Source organism: Gymnoscopelus braueri (genome assembly GCF_963280865.1).
Source record: "Gymnoscopelus braueri genome assembly, chromosome: 17".
In the NCBI taxonomy this organism is placed as follows: domain Eukaryota; kingdom Metazoa; phylum Chordata; class Actinopteri; order Myctophiformes; family Myctophidae; genus Gymnoscopelus; species Gymnoscopelus braueri.
Genome location: NC_137617.1, coordinates 16,725,335 through 16,751,256, shown reverse-complemented (window position 1 = coordinate 16,751,256; position 25,922 = coordinate 16,725,335). Strand labels below are relative to the sequence as shown.

Genomic DNA, 25,922 nt, shown 5'->3' with positions numbered 1-25,922 from the left:
AAAATAATCTCTCTCTCTCTCTCTCTCTCTCTCTCTCTCTCTCTCTCTCTCTCTCTCTCTCTCTCTCTCTCTCTCTCTCTCTCTCTCTCTCTCTCTCTCTCTCTCTCTCTCTCTCTCTCTCTCTCTCTCTCTCTCTCTCTCTCTCTCAATCCCATTGCAGCCACAGTGCAAAGCAGCTCATTGCATCAGCAATGCACTTTCGGGCGACTGTGGTATTAACAGTTTGATCTCATCGTATGCATATTCAACGCCCTGGCCTCTCCCTCTCGTTGTGCTTAATTGCGTCCGGACCGGATTTCCTTGAAGTCTTCCTATTGTATTAAAGAGAAAATCCCTGCTAATCCTTCTGGGAAGAGGACCTGTCTACCTATATCTGGTGCCTGTTGCATACAGTAGGACCATCTCAGAGCTCCTTAACCTTTCTGTCGTTTCCTGTTCATCTCAACTCAGCTCAAAGTTATTTATTTACACCCGTATAGGGCCATCCACACCAAAAATGATAACTATTAAGATACAGTAACTATAATGATAATGATGTGAGCATCCACACTTATGAACATAATGTTACGTAAACAACAATATTGAACATGATACCCTGTATATTCTGATGGATTTTGATTGGATGTCAGTGGTTCTATCATTCATCAAATTGCTCTGAAAGTAATCCCAAAGATATCGTTTATCAATGTTGTTAAGTCCACTTAAGTTAGAACGATTTTTTTTATTTGAGCTTTCGTTCTATCAGACCTTCACCAGAGCATCAAATACTGTGCACACAGCTGATAAAGTGCACTTTCCCTAGATTGCCCAGGTAGAGTTTCGGCATGACTACACTGACTACACTGGAAGTGATGAGCAATCTGATGGTGCACTGGAAGTCAACCTCAGATGACAGATGTAGGTCTCTCTTATGAGAGACCTACAGGACCCACCCCACCGGGAAACTTTTGTTAAAATCAATGACCCAACCCTGACCCCTGGTTGACTGATCCAACCCGGTTGACCCAGCCACCCAAACCTGCGATAATTGCATCAGAAGGTGAACCGGACCCGCCCGACCTGCGGGTCAACACATCACTAACATGCAGGGGATCCAAATAGGAAGGTAACTGCACTAAAAGGTCCATACATTTAGGTAGGCTACCCACCATCATGTTCTTATGTAGTCTACTCATACATTGCCTTCGTTGGAAGACATTTTTATTCCGTTTAAGGTTGAGAACATTACTGAACCACAATTAGATCATGACCATGAGAAATAAAGGCAATTTAGGAACGGATTAAGACTCAAGGAAGCCCCTGGGCCAGTTATTTTTTTCCCAACCCTTACCCCACACTACCCAGGCCAGAACGAGCAATTGGGTGGGCACGCAAAAACACTACTTGAGTTGTAAGGCATGTGTGGATGAAGACTTGTACACATTTTATGATATTCAGGATTTAAAGTCTGTAACCTACAGTATTTACATATTTATTTGCATGTAAAAAAAGAGAGAATAAATAAAACATTTTCAAAATACTTGCCAGGTCTGTTAGTCAGACATAGTCCTGTTAGTATAGATGGTTATATACTGTAGGAGGGGACTTGTACTCATGTACACTTGTACACAAGCAAGAGAAAGTAGAATATAATCTTCCAAAGATAATAATAATATACGATACAAAGAAAATAACTAATCAACAGAGAACAGTTGTGGCAGATGTTCTGAGCTTCAGATCCGGACAGGAGACATTTTCCATTAACAGAAAAAGAACAACAACAACAACAATCTGTAGCTGCTTGTACTCATATACAGCAGTTACTTTTAACTAAATTGTTGATGGGTCTCGTGGCTACAGAGCCCCGAAGGGCCCCTCACTGACCGCATTGGCCCAGTTCATAATCCACCCATGGATGACATGAGTACAAGTTCCCACAGTTAAGAGTGTCTTCTTCATTTACTCTCTGAGCAGATTGAGTTACAGACAGTTGTTGTTGTGTAGAGGGCTAGAGGCTGCATACATTGACATACATTGAGCGAGCAGCTCGAGTAATGACTGACTGACTGTCTGATGCCCTACTCTGTTCCCTGGCACTGCCAGGGAACAGAGTAGAGCATCAGACAGTCAGATCTGCCAGGCTGGCAGATCTGACTAGGATGCATGATCCTAATTTATGTGTTCAACTTTTGTCATCATGATTACTTACCTGCAACTTGCAGGCTAACAGCATTTTATATAGAATGCCAGCAATGCACCATCAATTTGGTACATCTGAAGGGAAATGGAAAATTATCTCAGCTTGCCTTTGAGTATGCAAAGCGAGTTCAATAAGTGCAAATCAGTTTGGATATACACAATAAGTAATTAAACATACCAATTGAGATAGGCAGCATAGACACAGCATGAAATAGTTGGGACTTGGGACTTGTAAACGTACTGACATTTTTACTTAAGTACAGTACTTGAGTAAATGTACTTTACACCACTGGAAATACATTTATTTAAATAAATCATTTAAAATGTACGTCCTAAATATCCTCTATGCAAATGTCAAATGCGTGACGTGGGAATCGGAACCCGGAAGTGTGTCGCAGTGTTGTGTCGTCCGTCGTCCCCACTGCTTCATTCACACTGACTGAGACATTCATTTAATAACGTTAAGTCCTTGAAAGTAAAAGGTATGGTGACATATAATAACTCTATGACGTTGCTGTGTAATAGAAACAGTATATATGACTGTGTAATGTTTTGCATGCATGCATATAGCTAGCCATGGTTCACATGACGCTTGTACAAGCGTCATGGTGCCGAGTCCCCCTGGTCTAAAGTTGTGTTCGATTTTTTCACATTGCCATCTCTCACATAAACATAAACGTTCAGATTTCAAATATAAAGTGCTTACCACCGAGCCACGGATGTTACAAGGCGATGCGGACCGCGATGAGTACCCGTATCTCCCGTATTGTTCAATAAAAAGCATTTTAATCCCATCGCCGGCCATTTTCTCCAAATTGTCTCCGATACTTTCAACCATGCGACACTAATGGTTGGGAGGTGTATTGCACTCTGATACATTACAAAACAAAAAAAAACAAAAAAAGAAAATGGCCGGCGATGGGATTAAAATGCTTTTTATTGAATAATACGGGAGATACGGGTACTCATCGCGGTCCGCATCGCCTTGTAACATCCGTGGCTCGGTGGTAAGCACTTTATATTTGAAATCTGAACGTTTATGTTTATGTGAGAGATGGCAATGTGAAAAAATCGAACACAACTTTAGACCAGGGGGACTCGGCACCATGACTGTCATGGTATGACAGTCATGTTTCAGGGCTAGCATATAGCGTTAGCATGTAGCTCTGTCTGCAGCATAGCTCTGTAGTCAGCCTGTTACATTGACAGCACAGCTGCTTGTTGACAGTGGTGGTAAAAGTACTCTTTAAACAAGTATTGTTTACTTAAATAAAAGTATCAATACTGCAATGTAGAAATACTCTGTTACAAGTACAAGTCCGGAATTCAAGATTGACTTGAGTAAAAGGACAAAAGTATTGGCGTCAAAATATACTTAGTAAAGTAAAAGTACTCATGCACAATTTCCCATTTCACATGTTTCCTAATGTATCCAAAACCCCTTTGAAAATAGCAGATCTACAAGCTCGTTGTGAGCTTGTAGATCGTCTATTTTCAAATAGCTATGGCTGAAGTGGTTAATGTATGTTTTACAAAGTACTGTAACTAGCAACAACACATAATTGTAGTGGAGTAAAAGTACAATATTTGCCTCTGAGATGTAGTGGAGTAGAAGTTAAAGTACTGAAAATTGGAAATACTCCAATAAAGTAAAAATACCTCAAAATTGTACTTAAGTAAATGTACTTACTTTACCACCACTGATTGACAGCACAGCTGCTTGACGGTGCTCGCGCACCCGACACAGTTATGACCAAATTGAGAAGTTCATAGAAGTATACAAATAATTCTAAAAGATCAAAGATAGCACACAGTCAAAATATATATTATCAAACTGATTGTAAACATATATATTTATTACCTAGGCTACTTATGTTGTAGAGATGTATGTTGATGAGTGTGTGGATGAGAGGTTTATGGTTTTTTGAGGTCAGTGGTGCACTGGTGCGAGTGGTGCCAGTTCAGAGTAATTGAGAGCAATTATCAAGGAGTTGTGTGTCAACCACACTCATTAGTAATGAGTGTGCTTGTCATTTTCACTAGCATCTGAGGTCTTGTTAACTTAAGTGAACTCCCCATGAGTACTCTCCCATCCTTTAGTTTAAATAACCTGCTTATCTCGTAACTCATTCTGAAATGTTTGCTTTTGTGTGCGCAGGTTTACACAAATGTTGACTGGATGTAAAAATATCTCCTGGAGATTTTTGTCATTGATTCCTAGAAGAGTTTGTAACAGAAGGAATTTGGCATCTGGTTCTCGATCTCCTTGCTCTCTCTCGGCTACTTCTCTAACTCCCACTCACGGCTGCTTCAGAATCAGGAGTCAACATATTTCTGTTGCTCTCCGTCCTTCTCTTCACCTCGCTTCTCTCACTCGCTCACTATCTCATTCTGCTCATCTTACCAGCACAATGGACCTTAAGGAAGTTCTTCAGGTGCTCGAGCAGCTTGCTCCCCTGTCACTGGCCGAGTCGTGGGACAATGTCGGCCTATTGGTGGAGCCGAGCAAAGCTCGCCCTATCAAAACCATCCTGCTGACCAATGATCTCACAGAGTCTGTCATGGAGGAGGCAGAGACCATGGGCTGTGACCTCATCATCTCATATCACCCTCCGTTGTTCCAGTCAATCAAGCGGTTGGTTCAGAAAAACTGGAAGCAGCGATTGGCCATCCGTGCCGTGGAGGCGGGCATGGCGGTCTTCTCCCCTCACACTTCGTGGGACAGCGTTAAAGGGGGGGTGAATGACTGGCTTGTCGGGGGACTCGGTAAGAGGTCACCTTCAAGTGGAAAATGTGTCATGCATGCCAACAGTATCTGCATATTTAATGAAGCTAGTACAGACTAATCACCTTTGACACCTGACACTGGCTCAAGTAGTTTGTACAAGTGCCTTCCATCTGATCCTCTGTATCTATTTTTCCATCACTGGTGTCTCTCTTTCTTTCTCATTGTTTCTCTCTCTGTGTTTCTTTCTCTCTCAGGTAGTGGCCAGGTGTCAGTGCTGAGTCAAGCCTTTGGTAGTGCCCCACAGAGTCACAAGCTGGAATTCACTCTCAGGAGTGCAGTGGAACTGAATACCATCACTGAAGAACTAAAGGCTGTTGACAGTGGAACCGTGATACAGCATTCAGTAACAAGGTGTGTTTGCACTACAAACTTCATCAGGTTTTGATTATTTTTTTGGGGTGTTGGTGAATAGTATTTCATGTCTTCCATTCAACCCTAGTTCAGACAGCAGCAGTGTCCATGTCAGTGCTACATGCTGTGACTCAGCATTGACTCCCAGTGTACAGACTCTGCTACGACACAATAGCCCCAGCCAGTCCCTCAGCATTCTACAAATACAGAAGGTAATCACTGCTGTCGGATAAAAAAACTTGCATCCACCTTTTGGGATAATGTTTTTCAAGGTCTTTTAACCCATTTACACCTGTGGCCGATTTTGAAAACGCCTTCTAAATCCTAACCTAAGTTTTCAGAAAATCTTCTATTTTTTATTCAAACATTTTAAAAACATTCCTGTTGCTATATACATAGCAACAACTAAAATGACACAGATGCTTTCCCGGTTTTCAAGATATAACAACATATAGGCTTTCCCGGCCTTAATGAGTTAATATTATATAGCAACAGGAATGTTTTTAAAATGTTTGACAATGTTTGAACGGATGGCCAATCGCCAAAACATTTTAGTTTTTCTGAAAACTTAGGCTAAAATTGGCCTCAGGTCTAAATGGGTTAAATAACACTGGATTCTATCAGCCCCATGGTCATGAAATGTCAGGCCCCCTAACTCTCTCAGTGCCAAGCCCCGAGTTATCCCGAGTTTTAGGGTTATACCCTCAGTTTTGTTTTTTTGAAAAAAGTGTTCAGAACCCAAGATATCATTATCTGAAGATTTGCAGCTCCATCCACTCTTTGTTTAACCTATAACTGAAAAAGGCTGTATCTCGCTTCCTAAGCACTTTTTTTTTACTTTGAAAAAAAAAAAAAAAGTTGGCACAGTTCGCAATAATTTTTTTATTTCATTGGCACTGAAAGAGTTAAGGGACATATAAACTTGAAATCCACATTAGGGGTGAGATGTTTTTTACTCAACTGCTGCCAAATGGAGCAGGTTTCCCCCCAGACATGGAATGTTTAGATTGTATTTCAGGCATTAGATGGCCTTTCACCATTGTCTGTGTGGATCCTCATGTATGTCACGTCCTACAGCCGCCTCTGCCAGGCCATGGACAAGGACGACTCAGCATTTTGGACCAGCCAGTAACTGTGGCAACGGCCATTGAGAAAATGAAGTCCCATTTGGGTATGAAACATCTCCGCCTGGCTCTCGGTGTGAGGCAGACACTAGGTAAGGAAGATGAAGCACACAGACATAGTGTTTAAACATACTTGAACATTATGGAGGCTGGTTGAAATAGGATATGGGTTAGAAACATCACATTGATTTTGAAAACCTCCAAAACTGTCAATTGTTTTGACCTGATGATCTCAAGCTAAACTGTTTCTATACTTTATTTTTTGTAGATGGGCAGTACACAGTAAAATCTCCAGTGTTCATTTATCCATTTGTAACTCTGGAAATGGAACCAAATGGATCATTACAGGTCCATTTGGTTCCATTTATATACAGTCAGAGTTCATTTAACACCAGGATTTTACAGTGTAGGCAACCAGGGTCATGTGATGCAAATGCGTTCGGTTTGTGTGAGTCTGTGAACATTCTGTTTACATTTTACAGAGTCCACTGTGTCAACCGCGGCCGTGTGCGCTGGGTCAGGGGCCTCGGTGCTAAACGGTGTCAGAGCAGACCTCTACATCACAGGTAGGCAATAGTCAGCTGCCCATGTTCTTTTATCGACATTGGAAGTTCAATGACAAATCGTTATCTTCATACAAATGCAGCTGTAACCACGGTACTGCATGCATTCTGCTGCATCGACTACGCAGGCATCAGTGGCATGAATCCTTAACAGCATGTCTTTCTGTCAGGTGAGATGTCCCACCACGAAGTGCTGGATGCCGTTGCTAAAGGAACCAGCGTCATCCTCAGTGACCATAGCAACAGCGAGCGGGGATTCCTGGCTGTGTTCCGGGAGAGGCTCGCAGTGCGCCTGCCCGACTCTGTGACCGTGGCTGTGTCACAAACTGACAGAGACCCACTGCAGGTGGTGTGACTGGGGCTCCAAGATGAAGTTTTGCCTGTCAAATATTGAGGGATGTGAAGCTGACCCCAGATCAGTGTCTGGGGCAACTGCCTAGGCTGCAATCACTTGATCGACAAGTTGATTGACATCATCTTATATGGTGATAGACGCCCATATAATTGATGGTTTGATGCAGGGCGTTGCTGTTATGCAACAGTAATGTAACAGTTATGAGACAATGACAGTGTTTCTCAAAATGTCAAATCCTAGTACATATTTTGATGTAAAGTGCTTCCTTATTATATAATGTACTACTGCTAAGTCCTTAATAATAAAAAAGAAATACATCAAGAAAAAGGATTTCTGGTATTTTAGGCTAGAAAACATACAGCATCCTTGCACCCACAAATGCACAACGATGGCCTAAGCCAAAGCATGTAATCTGCAATCCTAAGCATGCGGTTCATGTATGCTGGGGATTTATTCATGGCTAACACTTAGTATGTTTTTTTAATCCTGATATCTGTTGACAGTGTGCCCTCAGCCTTAGCCTCGGTGTGTACTTTGATGCAACGTATAAATGATTAAAAATAATGGGACACTTACGCTGTCGCGCATCAGCGGTGTATCTTAACACTTCCACAGCCAGTCTCCTCAATTGGAATTGGAACTAAATGTTTACGTTCTATTGCAGGGTCACACTCTATATCATATAGCATTGATATCACTATAGCATTGATTACTATCAGAATATAGTGCTTTAACCTTTCAACAAAAAACATATCGTTTTCACCAAAAAGATCACTTACTCTACCTTTAAAACAGGAAAACTGTCACACATTAGTTAGTAATTTCAAGACTTACAACATTTGAACCGGTGTCCCTGTTCTGAGTGAACATTCGGCGAAAATAGATCTACAGTACATGCTCGCAACGCAACAAGTTGTGAGCTTGTAGATCGTCTATTTTCAGTTAAGAGATTTGGTGTTGAGGGGAAAAAGGAGAAGACCTAGTATAGAGCCCTGGGGGACTGCAGCCAACTACGGTTTAAGTGGTTAACATTTTTAAGATGTAAGTGTGGTTTGCAATAATAAAAAGACCTGATATACCACCACAACGAATAAACATACAAACATCAGTCAATAAGACCAGACAGGGAGTCAACCGCTTTCTAAAGTTCAATAAAGCCCCTTTTAGGGCAAAAGACAATTTCATGAAATGTCTAGACTTCTGTTCTCAGCCACCCGACCTTAGAGCTCTGCAGTCAAACCACATGTAAACACAAGCAATTAGCATATGTCAAAGAGCGGACCCGTGGTAATACATTAAACACACACCGTGCCAACACACAATACCTGTCCCTCCCTGTTCTACCAATAAATAAATAAAAAACTAACAAGAGAAATGGCCTTAATCACCAGTCATAATGGAGTCTGGCAGCCATAGTGCCTACAACACACCTGTCAGCCCGTAAAAGCATTAAGAGACATCACACCCCCGCTGCATGCTGCTCCCCTGCAGCATAATCGAGGTAATGACCTCTCCCCTCCTCCCTCTCCCTTCTCTACTGGGAAAGACCGGTGTGACGTTCACACCTCCACTTCCCCTCTATCCCACCGGCTGCCTTTCATCCCTCATTCCAACCACCACACAAATGGGGAAGGAAAACAACAACTACCACAACATTAGACTTTCCTTCACTCATCTGAACTCGCACCAGCTGTCGTTGAGTTGTCAGGAATGCCTAATGGCAGGTAGATTTGCTTCTTCAGGCCTTGTTTGTCACAGACAGGATATTGTTTCTCATTCCATTTATATTCTGAGGCCAAGATGTGTTCTTTAACCATGCCACATTAACAATGCACATGAAAACGTGATTTCATACCTGCTGCTATTTGATCTGATCTTATAGCCAATGATCTGTTTTTCATTTCTTTAACCATTTCACTTTATTCATTCAAGCACATGAAACTGTGATTGTACGTACCTGCTATCTTTATATGCTGGATATGTTTGGCACAGAAAAGAAAATCTCTTTTACACCTGTAATTGTGTGATGTGACAATAAAGTTGTTTCTGATGACTTGATATGAAGATATATTATACATTTTCAAGTAGTAATATACCTTATATTTGTTGGTTTCTCCTGAGAAGTTATATAGATATACAATCTACCACACATAAATGCAATACACATGCTTGGTCATAGCAAGTTGCTATTGAAATGTTGTAAAAGGTATTCTTGTTGTCTGTCTGTATCAAATATTTTAACCGCTTAAAACATACTTGTTGACCGGGGTGCCCCAGGGCTCTATACGAGATCCTCTCTAGCATTTCCCTCTACACAGAAAATAGCCGATCCACAAGCTCACAACGTTTTCCGCTGTGACGTGTTGTGAGCTTGTAGATCTGTTACTTTCACCGAATGTTCGCCCCCAGAACAGGGACTCTAGGGTTCATGGGGTTAAAATACCTCCTGACCCCTGGGATCACCTTTGATCCCAGTTTTGCAAATCAAAGAACCAATGTTTGCGCTCAAATTTTTTGGGGAAACCTGTCCCACCTCTAAACTAAAAACCAAACAAACATCAAAACACTTGATGCCCTCTAATGCAAAGCTCCTAGAACTACATGTTTGTGTAGTGACCAAATTGCAGCCACAGGCCAAACTGTCTCCCTCTTCCACCTGCATACGAGCCCTGGTTCCCTGCTGAGAGGCAGAGCCCAGAGAGGAAGACACATGCTATCAAATAGCCACAGGGGACCTGCCAGTAGCCCCCATTATCTAGGATTATATTTGTGTGTGTAATACAAATGGATACAGACTGGCTTTCTGACGCACTGGTTCCTTATTATTCTGTTGAAAAGCATAAAGATGGCACATGCATCTTACTAATGTAAGATATTCTCTGTCTAAGCAAATCCACAAAATGAGAAATATTGCAGTAGCAGGTAAATGATTAATTAATAAAGATAACTGATAGGATTCTTTGAGGATGTATGTCCTTGTCCTAACACGAAACAACATGAATGACAAACTGCTTGAGGCTGGCAATGTGGGGGGTTGACTGTCAACATTTCATCACTTAAAAGTCTATATGTCCCCAGAAAGACCTTGATATCCTTGATGTTGTTTATGTTTGTTTGCCGTGTATTTTGATTCCAGGCAGGGGAGAGGGGGATACAGAAAGAGGAGAGAACGTAATAAGACTGTAGGTTGGTGGAAGAGGCTAATAAAGGAACGTGTGAAAATGGAGCCATTTGGCCCTATGTGTGAAGCCCTACACACCTATATAACAGCACAAGCTACCAAGTGTAAGCATTTGATGAGAGGAGCAACAGAGGGATAGCAGGACAACATCCCAGTGCAGCACTGGGCAGGAATCACTGCAACAAGACAGAAAGGACATACACCTAAATGTAAAAGACATTTGATGGCAACAATCAAGAACACGTGATACAGTGGACTAAAAGGTTACTGTGGAGGAGGAGAAGTAAAGCAAGTAGACGGAAGAAAAGAAAAAGAATAATGTTGAGCGTGGATATGTACCCCAGTTTGGCCTTGGGGCCGCAAAGAATAGGAGACTGTTTCTACAGAGGTGAGTAACAGAGAGAGAGAGAGAGAGAGAGAGAGAGAGTGTGTGTGTGTGTGTGTGTGTGTGTGTGTGTGTGTGTGTGTGTGTGTGTGTGTGTGTGTGTGTGTGTGTGTGTGTGTGTGAGAAAGAGATGTTCACCATGTTGTAGTCCACCTTGAAAGGACTGTCATTGCTTGTGATGTTTTGAAATAGTACAAATATCAGTTTCTCTCATTTCTTAACAACAATTATGATAACTGTTAATAAGCAACAATTAATAAACATAGGACAATTGACAAGATAGTAAACTGATATGTGAGCCATAAATCGATCTCTAGTAAATGCTTGCGTAAATGCTGGTGGAGTACTTTACCGGCTGGCCACAGTTGCTGGTTGGATTTCACAAGGTCACTTAAAGGTGCATGACACCCTAGACTGATTTTGTAGTTTGTTTTCCAGTTAAAAACGTCAGAAGGGTAAAAACTTGGCAGGATAATAAGCAACGCCGCTGCAGCTAACCAAATTAATAATGTTAGATTTAGGTGTACACAGAGCCATGGGTTTGCCACTGATCAATGCTTGCACATTCACACATCTAACACAGGGTACAGGTCAGCCATATGCAGCCTAACATGCTTTTAATCTGCTGTAGTTTTTAACCTGAACCGGAAAACAAGGCACAATAAGCCTATTTTTATTCTGCCTTTACTGTCTGCTACCATATTTAACCATATACAATTCATGATGGATTACAAATGTTCAATCCAAGATCTCTGCTTAGATTGTGGTGATTTCTCTCACTCCACAGAGCGTGAAGCCCCTCCCCACATGCCCATGTACCCATCTTCCTGTGACATGGCCGCCAGGGCCCTGCCCCCGAGGCTGCTGGCCCCGCCCCCTGTCCCCAGTGAGCCGACCGCCAAGCCTCAGGATAATGTCAAGATGGAGCTGGAGAACTCATCTCTGTGGAAACAGTTCAGCACAGTTGGCACAGAGATGATCATCACAAAAAAGGGCAGGTGAGTTAAGGCCACATAGTTTGTCACTAATCACTTTTCGCTCACCAAAAACAAGCATTTTCATCTGAAAAGATATTTAGTGTAGAATGAAAACAGAAAAGTCACTAGTATAGGCCTCTAGGGACTCTGGTCAACCAAGACAAATCTTGAGCTTCTTCTCCTCCCTCTGCTCTCTCCAGACGCATGTTCCCCGGGCTGAGTGTCAAAGTGTCGGGCCTGAACCCGGCCCTCCGCTACATCCTCCTGCTGGACATCGTGCCGCAGGACAACTCCCGCTACCGCTTCCAGGGGGACGCCTGGCAGGCGGTGGGCAGCGCTGAGGCGCGGCTGCCGGACAGAGTGTTCATCCACCCGGATTCCCCCGCCACCGGGGCACACTGGCAGAGCCGCAGCATCTCGTTCCACCGCGCCAAGCTTACCAACAACACACTGGACATGCAGGGATATGTGAGTACTTGGGCACCAGTTTTACACCTGTACAGTATATACAATATAATTGCAATAAAAAAAACATCTCATATAAATTATAATATTGAGATTACACAAAACTCTGACTGACAATTGCCATTAACGATGTCCTCTTTGTCTTGTGTTTTTTTTTTTGCTGTTCTGCAGATCATTCTCCACTCACTGCACCGCTACCAGCCCAGGGTCCATGTGATCGAGGCCAGGGACGTGCTGAGGTGGGGAGGGGGGCAACATTCATTTGTCTTTCCCGAGACCCAGTTTCTCACTGTCACTGCCTACCAGAACGGCAAAGTAAGTATACACATTAGTCTCAGAGGGAGAGAGAGAGAGAGAATATTGTTTTTTGCATTTTATATCACAGTAAAGTCTCTTTAAAACCTGTTTTAATTTGTGTTGTCATTTTTTTTAGATCACAGAATTGAAGATCAATGCCAACCCCTTTGCTAAGGGCTTCAGAGAGGATGGCAGGAACAACAAAAAGTAATGCACGCACACACACACACACACACACACACACACACACACACACACACACACACACACACACACACACACACACACACACACACACACACACACACACAGTACAAATGTTCTGGAGAACACACAGTAATGTCTTTGTTTTTCCCTGCAGACAGAGAAATGCAAGACAGAAGCGGAAGATTACAGACGTCACAGAAACCTTGGATATCGGTAAATGGGCTAAAAATAAACTACACCTCTCAAATACACAGTAAAATCCCACGTAAATTTACCTCTGAGTGTACAAATGGAACAAAATGGACCCGTAAGGTTCCATTTCTACTCTCAGAGTTAAATTAACACGGAGGATTTTACTGTGTACCAACAGCACCATCAATTAAACTCTTTAGACAACTCCTTTAAATATTGCCGGTATGTTTTTGGTCATTGCATCTCAAACATTGCATTTTCCCTTTCTCTCTCTCTCAGAGAGCTGTGATCCATGTGACTCCAGTGAGGTTTTGGCCCAGTCCACCACCAGCACCACAGACCTCCATGCCCTGGCTCTGGCCTCCCTGCCCCAGCTCCCTGACCCCTCCTGTGGGTACACAGGCGAGGGCCCCCCCTACCAGGAGACCCCGGTCGCGGAGCAGCAGCTTGATCTGGTGGGCCAAGCATTCATGGCCTCCCAGATACCTGACATCACTGTCAATTTGGCCAATGGGATGCAGCACACACCAGGAAGTGAGGTGACGAGCGCTATGATTGAGAGGTGGGTGTTCTCTTTTGTGCCTAATCTGCCTATAATGCTGAAATTAACCAATGTTCCAAAACGTAAATGTTGATTATTATTCAGGTGAATGCATGTGATAACTGATGCATGATCAGGGTGAAAAAATGTTGTCAAATGTCAAATGTTTTCAAATGTACACGTGTCGCTGTTGTGCCAGTAAACTGATACGAGCATGTCACTTTTCTCCTCCACAGATCTGACAACATGGATCTCCCCCCTTACTCCTCCACCTACCCTGCCGCTCCACTCGGCTCCTCCTCCTTCCCCTCTGCTCCTCTTCCTCAGCCTTCATCGTGCTATCCTTCCCTCCCTGTTCCCGACTGCTCGGACACCTCCGTCCCACAGATGTCCGGCGACACCCAGCTGTCTCCTGCTCCCGGCTACGCCCCCGTCCTCCCCGCGACCGACTACCCCACCATTCTCTCCTCCTCCCCGTCCTCCACCACGTCTCCGTTGATGCAGCACACCTCCTTCACCTATCCCACGCTGACTCCGCCCTCTTCCACCGCTTCCTCCCCGCTGCCCCTCCTCTCCTCCGACTCCGCCTATCACTCCATGTCTCCGTCCGGCCTGGAGCTGATCAGCCCCCACACGCCCGGGGAAACCTCCTTTCCCGCCGCCGTGCCGCCTTCCGCTTGTCAGCCGGGCCTGGGGCCCCAAATGTCTGCCCACGGTATCATGACGCCGCCCAGCCATCCCGGTCTACAAGACCAGCCTGTTTCCAGCCAGGATAATTCACCTCACATGCAAAGCTCCTCCGTGTTCACCTTCCCGGTTATGCCGTACACAAACCCCGAGCCTGGTCCGGTGCACGCCCCTCAATCCTTTCCCAGTCAAACCCAGATGTATGCGATGTCGCAACCCCCTCCCTCGGTGCAGTACTCCTCCTTACCCAACCACGGCGCTGCCGCCCCCTTTCCCGTCCTCTCTCTGCCTCCATCCTTTCAGAATCGTTCGTTCCAAAACATGGCCCCCGGTTCCGCCCACCACACTCTGCCCTTCCCAAATCTCAGTCAAACCCAAGCCCTTGCCCCGCCGTATGCGCACGCCTCTTTCACTCACGCGCCGTCCGCCCTTCCTCGTCCCTCGTACCAAGCATCGTCTTGCTCAACTGGCCACTCTGGGTCCTATCCCTCTTTCCAGTCCTCTGTACCTTCTCATATCGCTCCTTCTTCTCTACCTAACCACTCCATCCCTCATCCCCAGAACCCCTCTGCCTACCCCCAGGTGGCTCCAGCAGAAATGGGCACCTATGCTCAGTTCAACCCCGGTGGCCCCTATCGGCCGGATATGGTACTGCATCACCCTCCTCTTATTCCTCAACTGGACCCCTCTCTTCCGTCCTGTCTTCCCTCCTCCGCTGCCCCCCCGGCTCTCTACCACACCTTCCAGTCTTACCCTCTACGTCTGCGCCAGGACCCACGGTCCTCCCTCTCCATTCCGCTCAGGCATCTGTACAGGCAACACCCGCATGGCCATACACACCCCCAGGGTCACTACTTCGATATGAATGCAAGAAGTGTGTTATGAGCATTGGGAGAGCCAATGATAGAGGCTAACAAAGGCTAACAAAAATAGCCGATCTACAAGGTCACAATGTGTCACAGCGTGACACATTGTTAGATTGGCTTTTTGGGTGCACGACAGCCATGCGCAACGAAGTATAACTCAGGCTATAGTTTATTAGGATTAGGCTGAGAGGTAATGACAAAGCTGATGTCGTTGGTGACTTATTGCTGTTTTGAATTGGAAATAAGGGATGGTTTATTTAGTATATCAGTTATGATCGCAAAGGGATTTTTTTAATAGCGCTTTTAGCAATGTGTAGCTTCATGTAACCTACTGTATGCTTAGTTAAGAAATATTTTTTAATGAATTTGATGTTATTCTTAAGAAAAGGACAAAATGCATTTGATCCAGACGTGTAAATAGTTGTTTAAGCTTGTTCTTTGCAAAGTCCATTCCAGTGTGAAAATAAAACTTTGAGGATTGTTGCATTTGGAACTCAATTGTCATCCATTTTCATATTTACATATCATATATGGGGAAATTATGCATTCTGTTTGCCGGTATTTGATTTGGAACTTACACAGGAATTAACTCTGGCTAGTTGAATAAACAGCCATGGGGACATAATGCCTTGTATACACAGGACTAGTATACACAGAACTAGTATACAAGTGTTGGTTGTGTGATGTTGATGACCCTGGAGTTCAGCTCAGAGGTTAATAATTCCCCTTTCTGAATACCTTGTTTCATGTTTGGATAAAGTCTCTCTCACCACTGCGTATATAAGTGTATGTGTACATGTCATGCGTATATATGTGTATGTTAATATATGTATATGTATAGTGTGTTTACAATATGTTATATATGTATATGTGCAATACACCTTAAGTTTGGCCTAAACTCAGGCCATGCTTGTGTGCTGAAGCCAAGGGTCAATTTGATGTTTACTCAAAATGTGGACCGGTTACATATTAAGTAGTTATATCCATCCAAAAGATGACCAATTTGACACACCCACACATAGCTCGTATGTGTGGGCATACAAACATACGTTGTTACTTGGGACAGAAGGTAAGAGGTTTTTATTTGTTATTATTTGTTTTTATTACAATGTAATCCTGAGTGTGTTTTTGCGCCGTGTTGCGAGCTTGCAGATCTGCAATTTTCACTAGTTTGGGTCCCGGGAAACCGTCTAATTTCTCTTTTGGGTCTCGAGCTAAAAAGTTTGGGACCCACTGCTCTATATGATCATATATAATTTATGTTACCACAATTAATAATTACAGAATATTATCTTATGACTAAAAATAATTAAATATTTCCTTTTTATCTCATGTCCTACTATAGCTTAACATAGTTAAGATCAGTTCCATAATTGTCACTATGCAATACTATGACACTTAAAGGTAGGGTAAGTGATATATATATATATATATATTTTTTTTAATGTTAAAGTACTATATTCTGATAGTAATCGTTGCTACAGAGCGTTTGTTCGGTCACAGGGGTCTCTCCAGCTCTATAGTAAACAGAATATAGTACATTTTCAGGTACGTGACAACATTTAAGCCAATCAGGAGAGAGCACTGAAATTGCATTTTCTGTTTAATAAAGAGCTGGAGAGACATGGGAGACTCCTTTTACTGAACAAACACTCTATAGCAATGAGTACTATCAGAATATAGAGCTATTTAACACTTATTTTAACCAAAGTAAATCACTTACCCTACCTTTAATATTAAGTGAAACGCTAACTATGGCATTATAACTACCATTCCATTTCCCTTGTAGCTTCCCATGTGAGAAGCTCATCACTTGTTTATTTGCGAATTGGGCTCTGTCAAGATTGGAACAGATTTGGAAAACCAAATCTTACTTAGTTCCTTAATGTGTATATACAGTATGTGCAATGTCCATGTAACATTGAATAAGAAGCCTCCACATCACACAGCTATGATCTAATGAGCAGCCTCCTCTCAAAACGTTTAACTAAGCATATATTGTGCAATGTGCACACAGCGAATAGCCCAAAGTCTGTAAGTACTTTGAGTGCGCACATCCCTGGGTATGGACTAGTTAGTGTAAGTCAAACTATTGTTTGAATAAGAAGGCAAGGCATAACAAATTGGACACACTCTGTATTATCAACAGCTGAATATACTTAAGGGTGGGAGAAACAGACACAACTGTAGCCTTCTAAAAAGCTGGCTAGCATTGGGAGAGCTCTTGTCTTGTCTGTCTGCCTGCATGGATGTATTTGTTGCATTGTTTGTGTATTGTATGCCCTGTGTATTGTGTATTGTATGCCCTGTTCATTTGAGCTAAGGACATTTGTGCTAATGAGATGATGCATCTCAAGGGGCTTATCCTTCTAATAAAGATACTATATAAATAGCATATCAGCTGTCATGATGCTATCCCTTCGCCTTCGACCCTTGCTGCATCACTACTTGTCGTCGAGGCTACTGGGTACGGCTGCCCCGAGGACTCTGGCTGCAAATAGAGAAGGGACGGCAATACCTCACGCCCAGGACGGTGCGGTCGACTCTCTCTCAGTGGCTTTGACGTTTGAGGACCCCAGTGCCTTCCGGGTCAAGAGTCTTGGGGAGCTGCTCCGTGCCTTGGGGGTCTTTCAACTCTGCTCTTTCCCTGTGCTGGTTAACAACTGTGGGAAGGTGAGACTGATTGTCACCTTTATGGTAGATGCTACATGTACAGCGACATAAGACATGGTGGGCTAGTGGCTCACTAGCCCACTAGTAGTGAGTCATGTATGTACACACAAGATCCCAGCAGAGCAGCTGTGCAAGACTACTGAGCTCCCTACAGTACCTGCACATTCATTGTGACTCTCTCACTCTTGATGACTTTGACATCTTTATTGATAACAAAACATATGTAAAATTACATATATTCATTTCAAACCATTATCAAAAGGATAGACGCAAAAAAAGCCAGCGGCTTATTTCCATTGCGGTCCTTTCATATGTGCAAATTATGCTGTGTTGCATGATGTGATGTGTATAATTGTACTTAAGTCCACGCACCCAAAGGTGCCAAAAGTGTCCCAGTGCCTTGACTCTGAAAGTGTCAACGTATGGGGAGAATTTCCACAAATATGATATGTAAATATGTAACTGTATAGGGAAAAACAGGTAGAGACGGGGCGAAACAAAAGTAGTAAGAACAGACTATGAAGGTTCCTCTCTTCATCACTCCTCCTCACTGACTCAGCCTCTCCTTCACCTGCATCACCTTTTATTTTCCCTCTCCATTATATCCTCACTCAACTCTTAGTTGATGGCCGTGGCACGGAGCCTTCTAGGGAGGAGAGGCTTCTCCTTCTTCCTGCGTCCGTCTGTGTACGCCCAGTTTGTGGCCGGGGAGAACGAGAGTGAGATTGGCCAGTCCATGGAGAAGATGAGCTCTCTGGGACTGAGGCCAATGTTGGCGGTACCAATAGAGGAAGACCTGGGAGAGAGCACTGGGTAATGACATCACCACAAGTTAAATCATTCTCTCGTTAATTTGCGCCCGCTCAGTTCTTTCATGCAGAGTAGGCCAGTCTGATGAGATAAATCTTCGTAATCTAGTGTAATCCGAGGTAATGGCAATATTTTATACTGGTCATGTCATGTCATTTCTTTTCCTTCTTAAATATTTATTTTAAGACAGGCCAGTGTAGAGAGACTGGAAAACAAGGGCAGAGAGAGAGAAGAGATGTGCGAGACGAGATGGGGGTTCGTCATGATCTGTGCACTAATTGGGTGAGCCACCAGGCACACCATGTCATTCTGACGAGGAAAGTCATGCCCTATGGCCCATAAGAACAGCTTATGTACAACTAATTTTAATCATCATGATGTAACCCTCACTCTGTGTGATATCACTTTCTTATAGTGGTAGATAGAAGAAGTATTCAGATTTTTTGGAATACCACAATGCAGAAATACTCAGTCACAAATAAAAGTCCTGTTTTCAATTAAAAGTATTGGCATCAAAATGTACTTACAGTATAAGTACTCATTATGCAGAATTGCCCAACATCATATCATTGTATTGCAATTGCCTCTGAGATAGTACAAGTACTTGAGCTAATAACACCACTGCTTTCTTGTGTGATGTCACTTCCATTAACCTAAAAGGGACTTAACAGATCCAAGTCTTCTGTAATTCTTATGCCACAGTGATTCCACACTGAAAGATCTCTAAAAACAAATCACTGTTCTGAATCAAAAAATCTAAATGTTCAAAATCATGTTTTTTCTTGGCTCTCACCACCAGCGAGCAGAGATATGATGAGAACATGGAGGCCATGTTGGAATGTGTACGAATGTCCCACAGCAACGCTTGGAGCAAAGACCCCATGATGCAGCTGAAGATCACCGCTCTGCTCAACCCAGAGCTGTGTGTGAGTCACTGTTCACTACAACAATGGTTCTCAACCTTTTCAGGCCACAACCCCCCCCCCCCCCCCCCCCCCCCAAATAATCATATTTGAACCCTGACAAGCACTTGGTTGAGGCATTAAATTTAGTTTGACTCGGTTCTACAGATAAATAATGTGAAAATAGGTATTATCTACAATGCTTTCGTCGCGAGGTGTTGTGAGCTTGTAGATCAACTATTTTCAAAATGTTTGCCTCTTTCTTATTATTTGGCCAATGTTTGACCAGTTTTTATAGCATAGTTTGTTGATTACTTTTGATGCAGTAATGGTCTTTTTTCATTTCATTTCTTTCCTTTTTTTTGAAGTCCTTTGAATTTAGAAGTCCTTAAATTGTCACTTTACTGTCATCTGGGGACCCCCCAAAAATCCTGTGGGGGCCCCCCTGCGGGTCCCGACCCACAGGTTGAGAACCACTGCACTACAACTTTATTCATATAGTTAACAGTTTAACAGTGATTATCAACTTTCTGTGGGCTGAGAGGATACTTCAAGTGGGCCCCCAAATAATTGCCAAAAAACGATTTGAATAATAATATAATATTAATATGAAAATAATTAATGTAAAACAAATGTCATGGTATTTTTTTCTTTAAAATCTTGAGAAATGAGTTTTCATCGTTATACTGTTAAATAAGACGGAACTACGGAACACATTGATTGATAATTAAAAATAGGCCTAAAAATAGGCCTAAACATGGTCTGAAAATGCGCGCTGACCACTTAACGCAACTTTTCATAAAAGGTTGTGAACCACTGGTATAGACCACTGGTATAGACCACTGGTATAGACCACTGGTATAGAAAACGCTGGGAAACTACACAGTAAAATCCCCAGTGTTAATTTAAGTCTGAGAGTGTATTCTTGACCATTTGTACACTCTCTGACTTAAATCAACACTGAGGATTTTACTATGCAGATGTGTTTCATGAGCAATGGACACAAAGTTACATGCAAAACGTGGAAAGTTCCATTTAAATTAATATTTAAAAACTCAAGGTCAACATTACCAATTATCAATCAAAACTGCCAATGCGTACTGTTGGAGCACCTATAAGATAATTATGCTGCTTGAAGAAATATGTAAATATTTGGATAGAGCACTCATTTTAGAAAGCTCTTGGGAAATGCTTCACTGGGAATAGATTTAGAAATAGCTTGAAAATACTATTTCTAAGAGATTTCAGGTGAATTCTGAGAAATAAATAATAAAAATAACTAAATAAAATAAAGTATTGCAGATTATTTTCTTGTGACTGAAAAACAAGTCATTAAATTCCCAGGTATTAATGGCATCATAAATGGGAACAAACATGACGCCTTTTCCAATTTGCTTTCTTTGATTGGACTGTTTGTATTTGTTGTCATTGCATTAAGGTAAAACTCACCACGCTACTCTCACAACAACCCTATGACCTGGATCTCCTGGTCAAAGCTCTGAATGGAGAGGTAAGTTCATAACATAAAAAAGGAATTTGACTTTTAGATGCCAACAGTATTTATGTACTGTATATCTGACAGTGATGCTGATGTTGAGATACTACCCCTGACCTTTTACCCAAATCTACATCTCTCAGCCAATCACCATCCCTGGCTTGGAGGAGAGCGAGAATGCCCATTTCCTTTGTGGTCTGCAGAGACTAAACAAAATTGCAGAGGTATGGGTGTGAGGCATTGTGGGAAATTTGGATCATGTGGGAAATTTGAATCAACATCTTACAATTTTGTTATACTGGAATGTGCTTTAATGACTTTTAATGATTTTCTATCCAACTGAAATGTCGCATAGAGTGCACATAATCATTTTAATGGTCATTCATGGTTCTAAGGCCAGTGTAAACAAGGTCCGAGTTCTGGTTGATGCAGAGTACACCTACATGAACCCTGCTCTCTCCCTCGTCACCATGGCAATGATGAAGAAGTTTAACCAAGATGGTGCTTGGATCTGGAATACATACCAGTGCTATCTAAAGGTAGATGACATCTTTTATTTATTTTGTGAGGTTGCAGCCTGTCTATCTTTAGCTTCCTCCGTGTCCCTAATTGATTCATAATAATTGCCAGTCCAAAGGCAGATTTATGAACCTAACACCCTATCTTTAACACTATAATTAGGCTAGGTTTGTAGCCAAAAGGATAGAGCAAGTTCCTTTGTTTGTGTCATCTCTCAGGAGTCAAGGTCTCTCTTACTAGAGGCCCTGCGTTTGTCTGTCAGCGAGTCTTTCTGTCTGGGGGTCAAGCTGGTAAGAGGGGCCTACATGGATAAAGAGAGCAAGCTGGCTAATAAAGAAGGCCGTTCGGATCCCATCCATCAGTCCTGGGAGGACACCAACAACAGGTGGGTAAAGCCTCATTTATATTTTGTTGCATGATGGAGATGCATCGTGTTTTTGTTTTTCTCTTTGACTTTTCGCCGAGCAACTCCGCCAGCTAACAAAGCATATAAGAGGCTTAATAGGGAATGATAATATTCAATAATGATAATGATGTTCACTATAGGGTAACTTCTCTGAACACAAAACTAATTCCTGATGATGATCAATAAATGAATGTTGCTCAACATCAGAGTACACACAAGCAGATGTGGGGAGAATCTGTCCTGTACACCAAGAAATGATTTATTAACTTTAAAAGGTCATTCAGGTTTCCTGGGAATCAAAGTTAGATGTTTGTTTAATACTTGAAATGCCTCATTTCTAGAGCTATACATGACCACTTAAACCCTAGGCTCTGTAAACTGGAACTGAGTTGGCTCCGTACTTGGACCGCTTTTTTCCCATCAACACCAAGCTCACAATGTGTCGTGTTGCGTTGTGAGCTTGTAGATCTGCTATTTTTGGATAATGCCCCCCTCCAGTATATGGATGCTGGGGTTCAAGTGGTTAAAACTTAAGTATTTTGCACTCTGTTGTATGTTCAGTTACAACGGCTCCCTGGATGTCATGCTGGAGGCCATCTCCCAGAACCCTCAGCGGTACCGGATCATAGTTGCCACACACAACGAGGAATCAGTCAGACGAGCTGCCAAACGGTTAGACCCTGTCAGTTGGCACTAAAGGACATGAAATCTGAGGCGGTCTAGATTGGACCACTGTCAATAACCGTATATTCTGAGATAAACATCATCAAGTATTATTATTCTAACTATGCAGGACATTAAGCAAGTAAGGTTTATACGTTTTTTACTCTGAAACTATAAAACATGGGCTACTAAAGGACCAAAGTCCATCAATCTTAGAGCAAAGACCAGCAGTGACCTTGATGCTGATATTACATGGTTTCAGCTTTATTCATGTGATAAAGCTCGAATACTCATGGTGCAAAATGTATTCTCATCGTTTCTTTGAGCTACAGGATGGTGGAGTGGGGCGTAGACAAAGATGGCGGCTCAGTATGTTTTGGCCAACTGCTGGGAATGTGTGACCATGTCTCGCTTACACTGGGTAAGAGTCCTCCTGCTGTCTACGTCTCTGATTATTTATTCAAATGTATGCCTTTTCAATATAATTTCCTCATCATCAAGTCAACTATGTATTCAGATTTTCCCCCATGCTCCTCTATGCCCCTCCAGCCCAGCAGGGCTATGCGGTGTACAAGTCCGTGCCGTACGGCTCAGTGGAGAACACACTTCCCTACCTGGTGCGTCGGGCCCAGGAGAATCGCACCGTGCTGCAGGGCATCCGCAAAGAGAGGGACCTGCTAAGGCAGGAGCTGCGTCGGAGGATGCATCTGGGGCCGAAGGGGGGCAGCTAAAGACAATGAGGAGATAAAAGAAGAGGGAGAATATATTGTACAGTACATTTAATTGGGGATGCACATTATAAGCAGACCTGTGTCGAAGCATATCTGTTCATCCACGGTGTGATCATCATCATCATCAGTGTGATGATGTTAGTATTTGAAAGTCATCTTGGTATACTTTTCAATCGCTGACCTGGCATAACTTCCAAGACATGTTTATCTCCACAGGAGAACTTACACAGGAATTAACCACAATCTGGCTAGTTGAATAAGCAGCCATGGGGACATAATGCCTCGTCCATAGAACTAGTATACACAGAACTAATATACAAGGGTTGTGTGATGTTGATGACCCTGGAGTTCAGCTCAGAGGTTAATAATTCCCCTCTCTGAATACCTTGTTTCATGTTTGGATAAAGTTTCTCTCACCCTTCAAAAGCCCCAGTCTTGTCAAACACTTGCTAAATGTCTTGTATATATCTGATTTACTAAGGGATCAGTGTTTTTCTTCATAAGTATATTATGTGTATGTAAATATATGTATATGTATAGTGTGTGTTTACAATGTTAGTGCATCAATCAGCACTATTCTGCACAATACAAATTTGTGTAATAATCACATGGATTCTTGAATGAACTTTTCTAATACACCTTCGACATAAACTTTACGTTTAAAATCCATATATGTGCAATACACCTTAAGTTTGTCCCAAATTCAGGCCATGCTTGTGTGCTGAAGCCAAGGGTCAATTTGATGTTTACTCAAAATGTGGACCGGTTACATATTAAGCAGCTATATATCCGTCCAAAAGATGACCAATTTGATACGCCCACACATAGCTCGTTGAGTTGACAAGTTTAGTTTCTCAAGTGCTGTTGTGACTTGGGACACAAGGTAAGGTAATTATTAGTATATATGTCACAGGGAAAATGGCATTCCAGGGAAATTGACAGGGGAGCGCTTGTTTTATAGGCACGGGGTGGTGCTGCGAGGCGGGGCTTTGATGCGAGGACGACGACCACAACAACAACATACTAACCAGGAAGCTACGCTAGGGAAACGCTGAAAATAAAATGGATAATATGAGAGAAATACTCAAGTAAAGTACGAATACCTCAAAATTGTACTTGAGTAAATCTACTTTGTTACTTGCACCACTAGTACAAGCCTCAGTGGCGCACTTCGATAATCATTGGACTCCCCACCCACTACCACTGGGAGCCGGGGTTTGACTCCAGCTTGGGACATTACTTTTTCAAACAACCGCGGACTACTTTTTTTTCGCTGATAAAGTATAGTTTTGGACCATGACGGAAGGCGCTCCGACTTAGCAGACCTTGAGGCAGAGGAGTCGCGCCCGAGCGCCTCCAGGCGCGAGTGCCCGCGACGACCTGCCGATGGTCTGCTAGTCGACTAAAGGCCCGTACACACTGCAGGAGATTGGGTCCGAGATTGCTGTCGCCGACATTTTTTGGCGCTCGCCGACAAAACCTCCCGATCTGACGCAGATCGGCCTTTGATCTGCGAGATAATGCTCGCTCTGTGTGAAAGGTTCCGCGAGACGATGTGGCCGCGATTATCCGCTCTGCGACGGCTTTCCGACCGTTTTCAGATAACTACCATGTTAAGGCAGGTACACATTGCAGGACCTTAAAGTGCTCGGGGGGTTATCTGATCGTTAAGCATTACACACTGCAGGAGTTTATTTCTTGAAATCGGCTGTCATAATATCGTTGTGGTCTTCACAACAGGATTGATCCCCGACAAGGGCTGACACACTGTAGGATAGTTCACTAGGATGCTATCTCCAGAGTCAGACCCAATACATACATTTGAGTTTATTCCAATTCATTTTAATCGACGTATCCCGTGATATGCCTCTCTCCCTCTCCCCCCTCTCTCGCTCTTTCTCTCTCTCTCTCTCCCTCTCTCTCTCTCTCCCTCTCTCTCGCTCCCTCTCTCGCAGTCAAGTGCGCAGAAGCCGTCAGTAACAGCGTTGCCATGTCCGCTTATTATAAGCGACTTTGGGCTTGTTTTTCTGTAGAGTTGCTTGTAAATATTGGTTGTTGCGGGGTGCATTTTTTGGGCTTATTTGTGTAGTTGCTTATTTGGCCTTGTTTCCTAATGTTGTTTAAACCAGTGGTTTAAACAACACATAATATGTATTTGTCCGCAGACCCCCCTTCTGTAAATATGTTGTGCCATCACTGACCCCCATACAAGATTTGTGTGGATTTGGAAAATATTCCACAATTTTCTCAAGATTTTTATTTGAAAATAGCTGCGACGCGTTGTGAGCTTGTAGATCGGCTATTTTCAAATATCCAATGTATTTGTAAATAGGTTTAAAGTGCTCAAGTGGCCTTTTCTTGGGCTTGTTTTCATAGACCTGGTTGCTTATTTCTCTTGCAACATCTGGCAACGCTGTTCATAACAGCGTGCACATGCTGCACACTATCTCACACACACACACACACACACACACACAGAGCTCGCTCTTGCTCTCACTCTCTGTCTGTCTGTCTCTCTCTCTCTCTCTCTGTACAATTCCTCTAAAATAAACAGCCCACCAAGCTC

At 42.9% G+C, this 25,922-nt stretch overlaps 3 protein-coding genes across 4 annotated transcripts; all 3 read left to right on the top strand.

Annotated features, from left to right (window-relative positions):
* Positions 1-2,560: 2,560 nt before the first annotated feature.
* On the top strand, positions 2,561-7,842 carry nif3l1 (NIF3 NGG1 interacting factor 3-like 1). Of its 2 annotated transcripts, none has more exons than XM_080454676.1 (7): positions 2,561-2,660; positions 4,586-4,944; positions 5,161-5,317; positions 5,406-5,529; positions 6,395-6,533; positions 6,924-7,007; positions 7,175-7,842. In XM_080454676.1, exons 2-7 carry the CDS (start codon positions 4,590-4,592, stop codon positions 7,357-7,359), a joined length of 1,044 nt encoding a protein of 347 aa, XP_080310802.1. In that variant the 5' UTR covers positions 2,561-2,660; positions 4,586-4,589; the 3' UTR covers positions 7,360-7,842. The 2 variants fall into 2 exon arrangements, with proteins under 2 accessions (XP_080310802.1, XP_080310801.1); XM_080454675.1 differs by having other exon boundaries at positions 2,595-2,660; positions 4,337-4,944.
* A 3,016-nt stretch (positions 7,843-10,858) lies between these two features.
* On the top strand, positions 10,859-15,176 carry tbx6 (T-box transcription factor 6; the record flags this gene model as incomplete). The annotated part of the gene is made up of 8 exons (XM_080455637.1): positions 10,859-10,928; positions 11,713-11,923; positions 12,103-12,370; positions 12,539-12,682; positions 12,801-12,871; positions 13,026-13,084; positions 13,343-13,625; positions 13,841-15,176. 8 exons carry the CDS (start codon positions 10,859-10,861, stop codon positions 15,174-15,176), a joined length of 2,442 nt encoding a protein of 813 aa, XP_080311763.1.
* Positions 15,177-17,563: 2,387 nt separating this feature from the next.
* prodh2 (proline dehydrogenase 2) lies at positions 17,564-23,356 on the top strand (the record flags this gene model as incomplete). Its single annotated transcript, XM_080455270.1, has 10 exons — positions 17,564-17,830; positions 18,453-18,643; positions 19,440-19,566; positions 20,981-21,052; positions 21,181-21,261; positions 21,433-21,576; positions 21,775-21,941; positions 22,524-22,634; positions 22,958-23,046; positions 23,175-23,356. The coding sequence occupies 10 exons, from the start codon at positions 17,564-17,566 to the stop codon at positions 23,354-23,356; spliced, it is 1,431 nt and encodes a 476-aa protein (XP_080311396.1).
* Between the last annotated feature and the right edge of the window lie 2,566 nt (positions 23,357-25,922).

Bases quoted from the DNA above. Each gene is read 5' to 3' on its own strand.
- nif3l1 (XM_080454675.1), top strand. From the start codon at position 4,347: ATGTTGACTGGATGTAAAAATATCTCCTGGAGATTTTTGTCATTGATT. The intron at 5,318-5,405 runs GTGTGTTTGCAC...ATTCAACCCTAG, and splicing joins ATACAGCATTCAGTAACAAG to TTCAGACAGCAGCAGTGTCC. The intron at 7,008-7,174 runs GTAGGCAATAGT...TCTTTCTGTCAG, and splicing joins AGCAGACCTCTACATCACAG to GTGAGATGTCCCACCACGAA.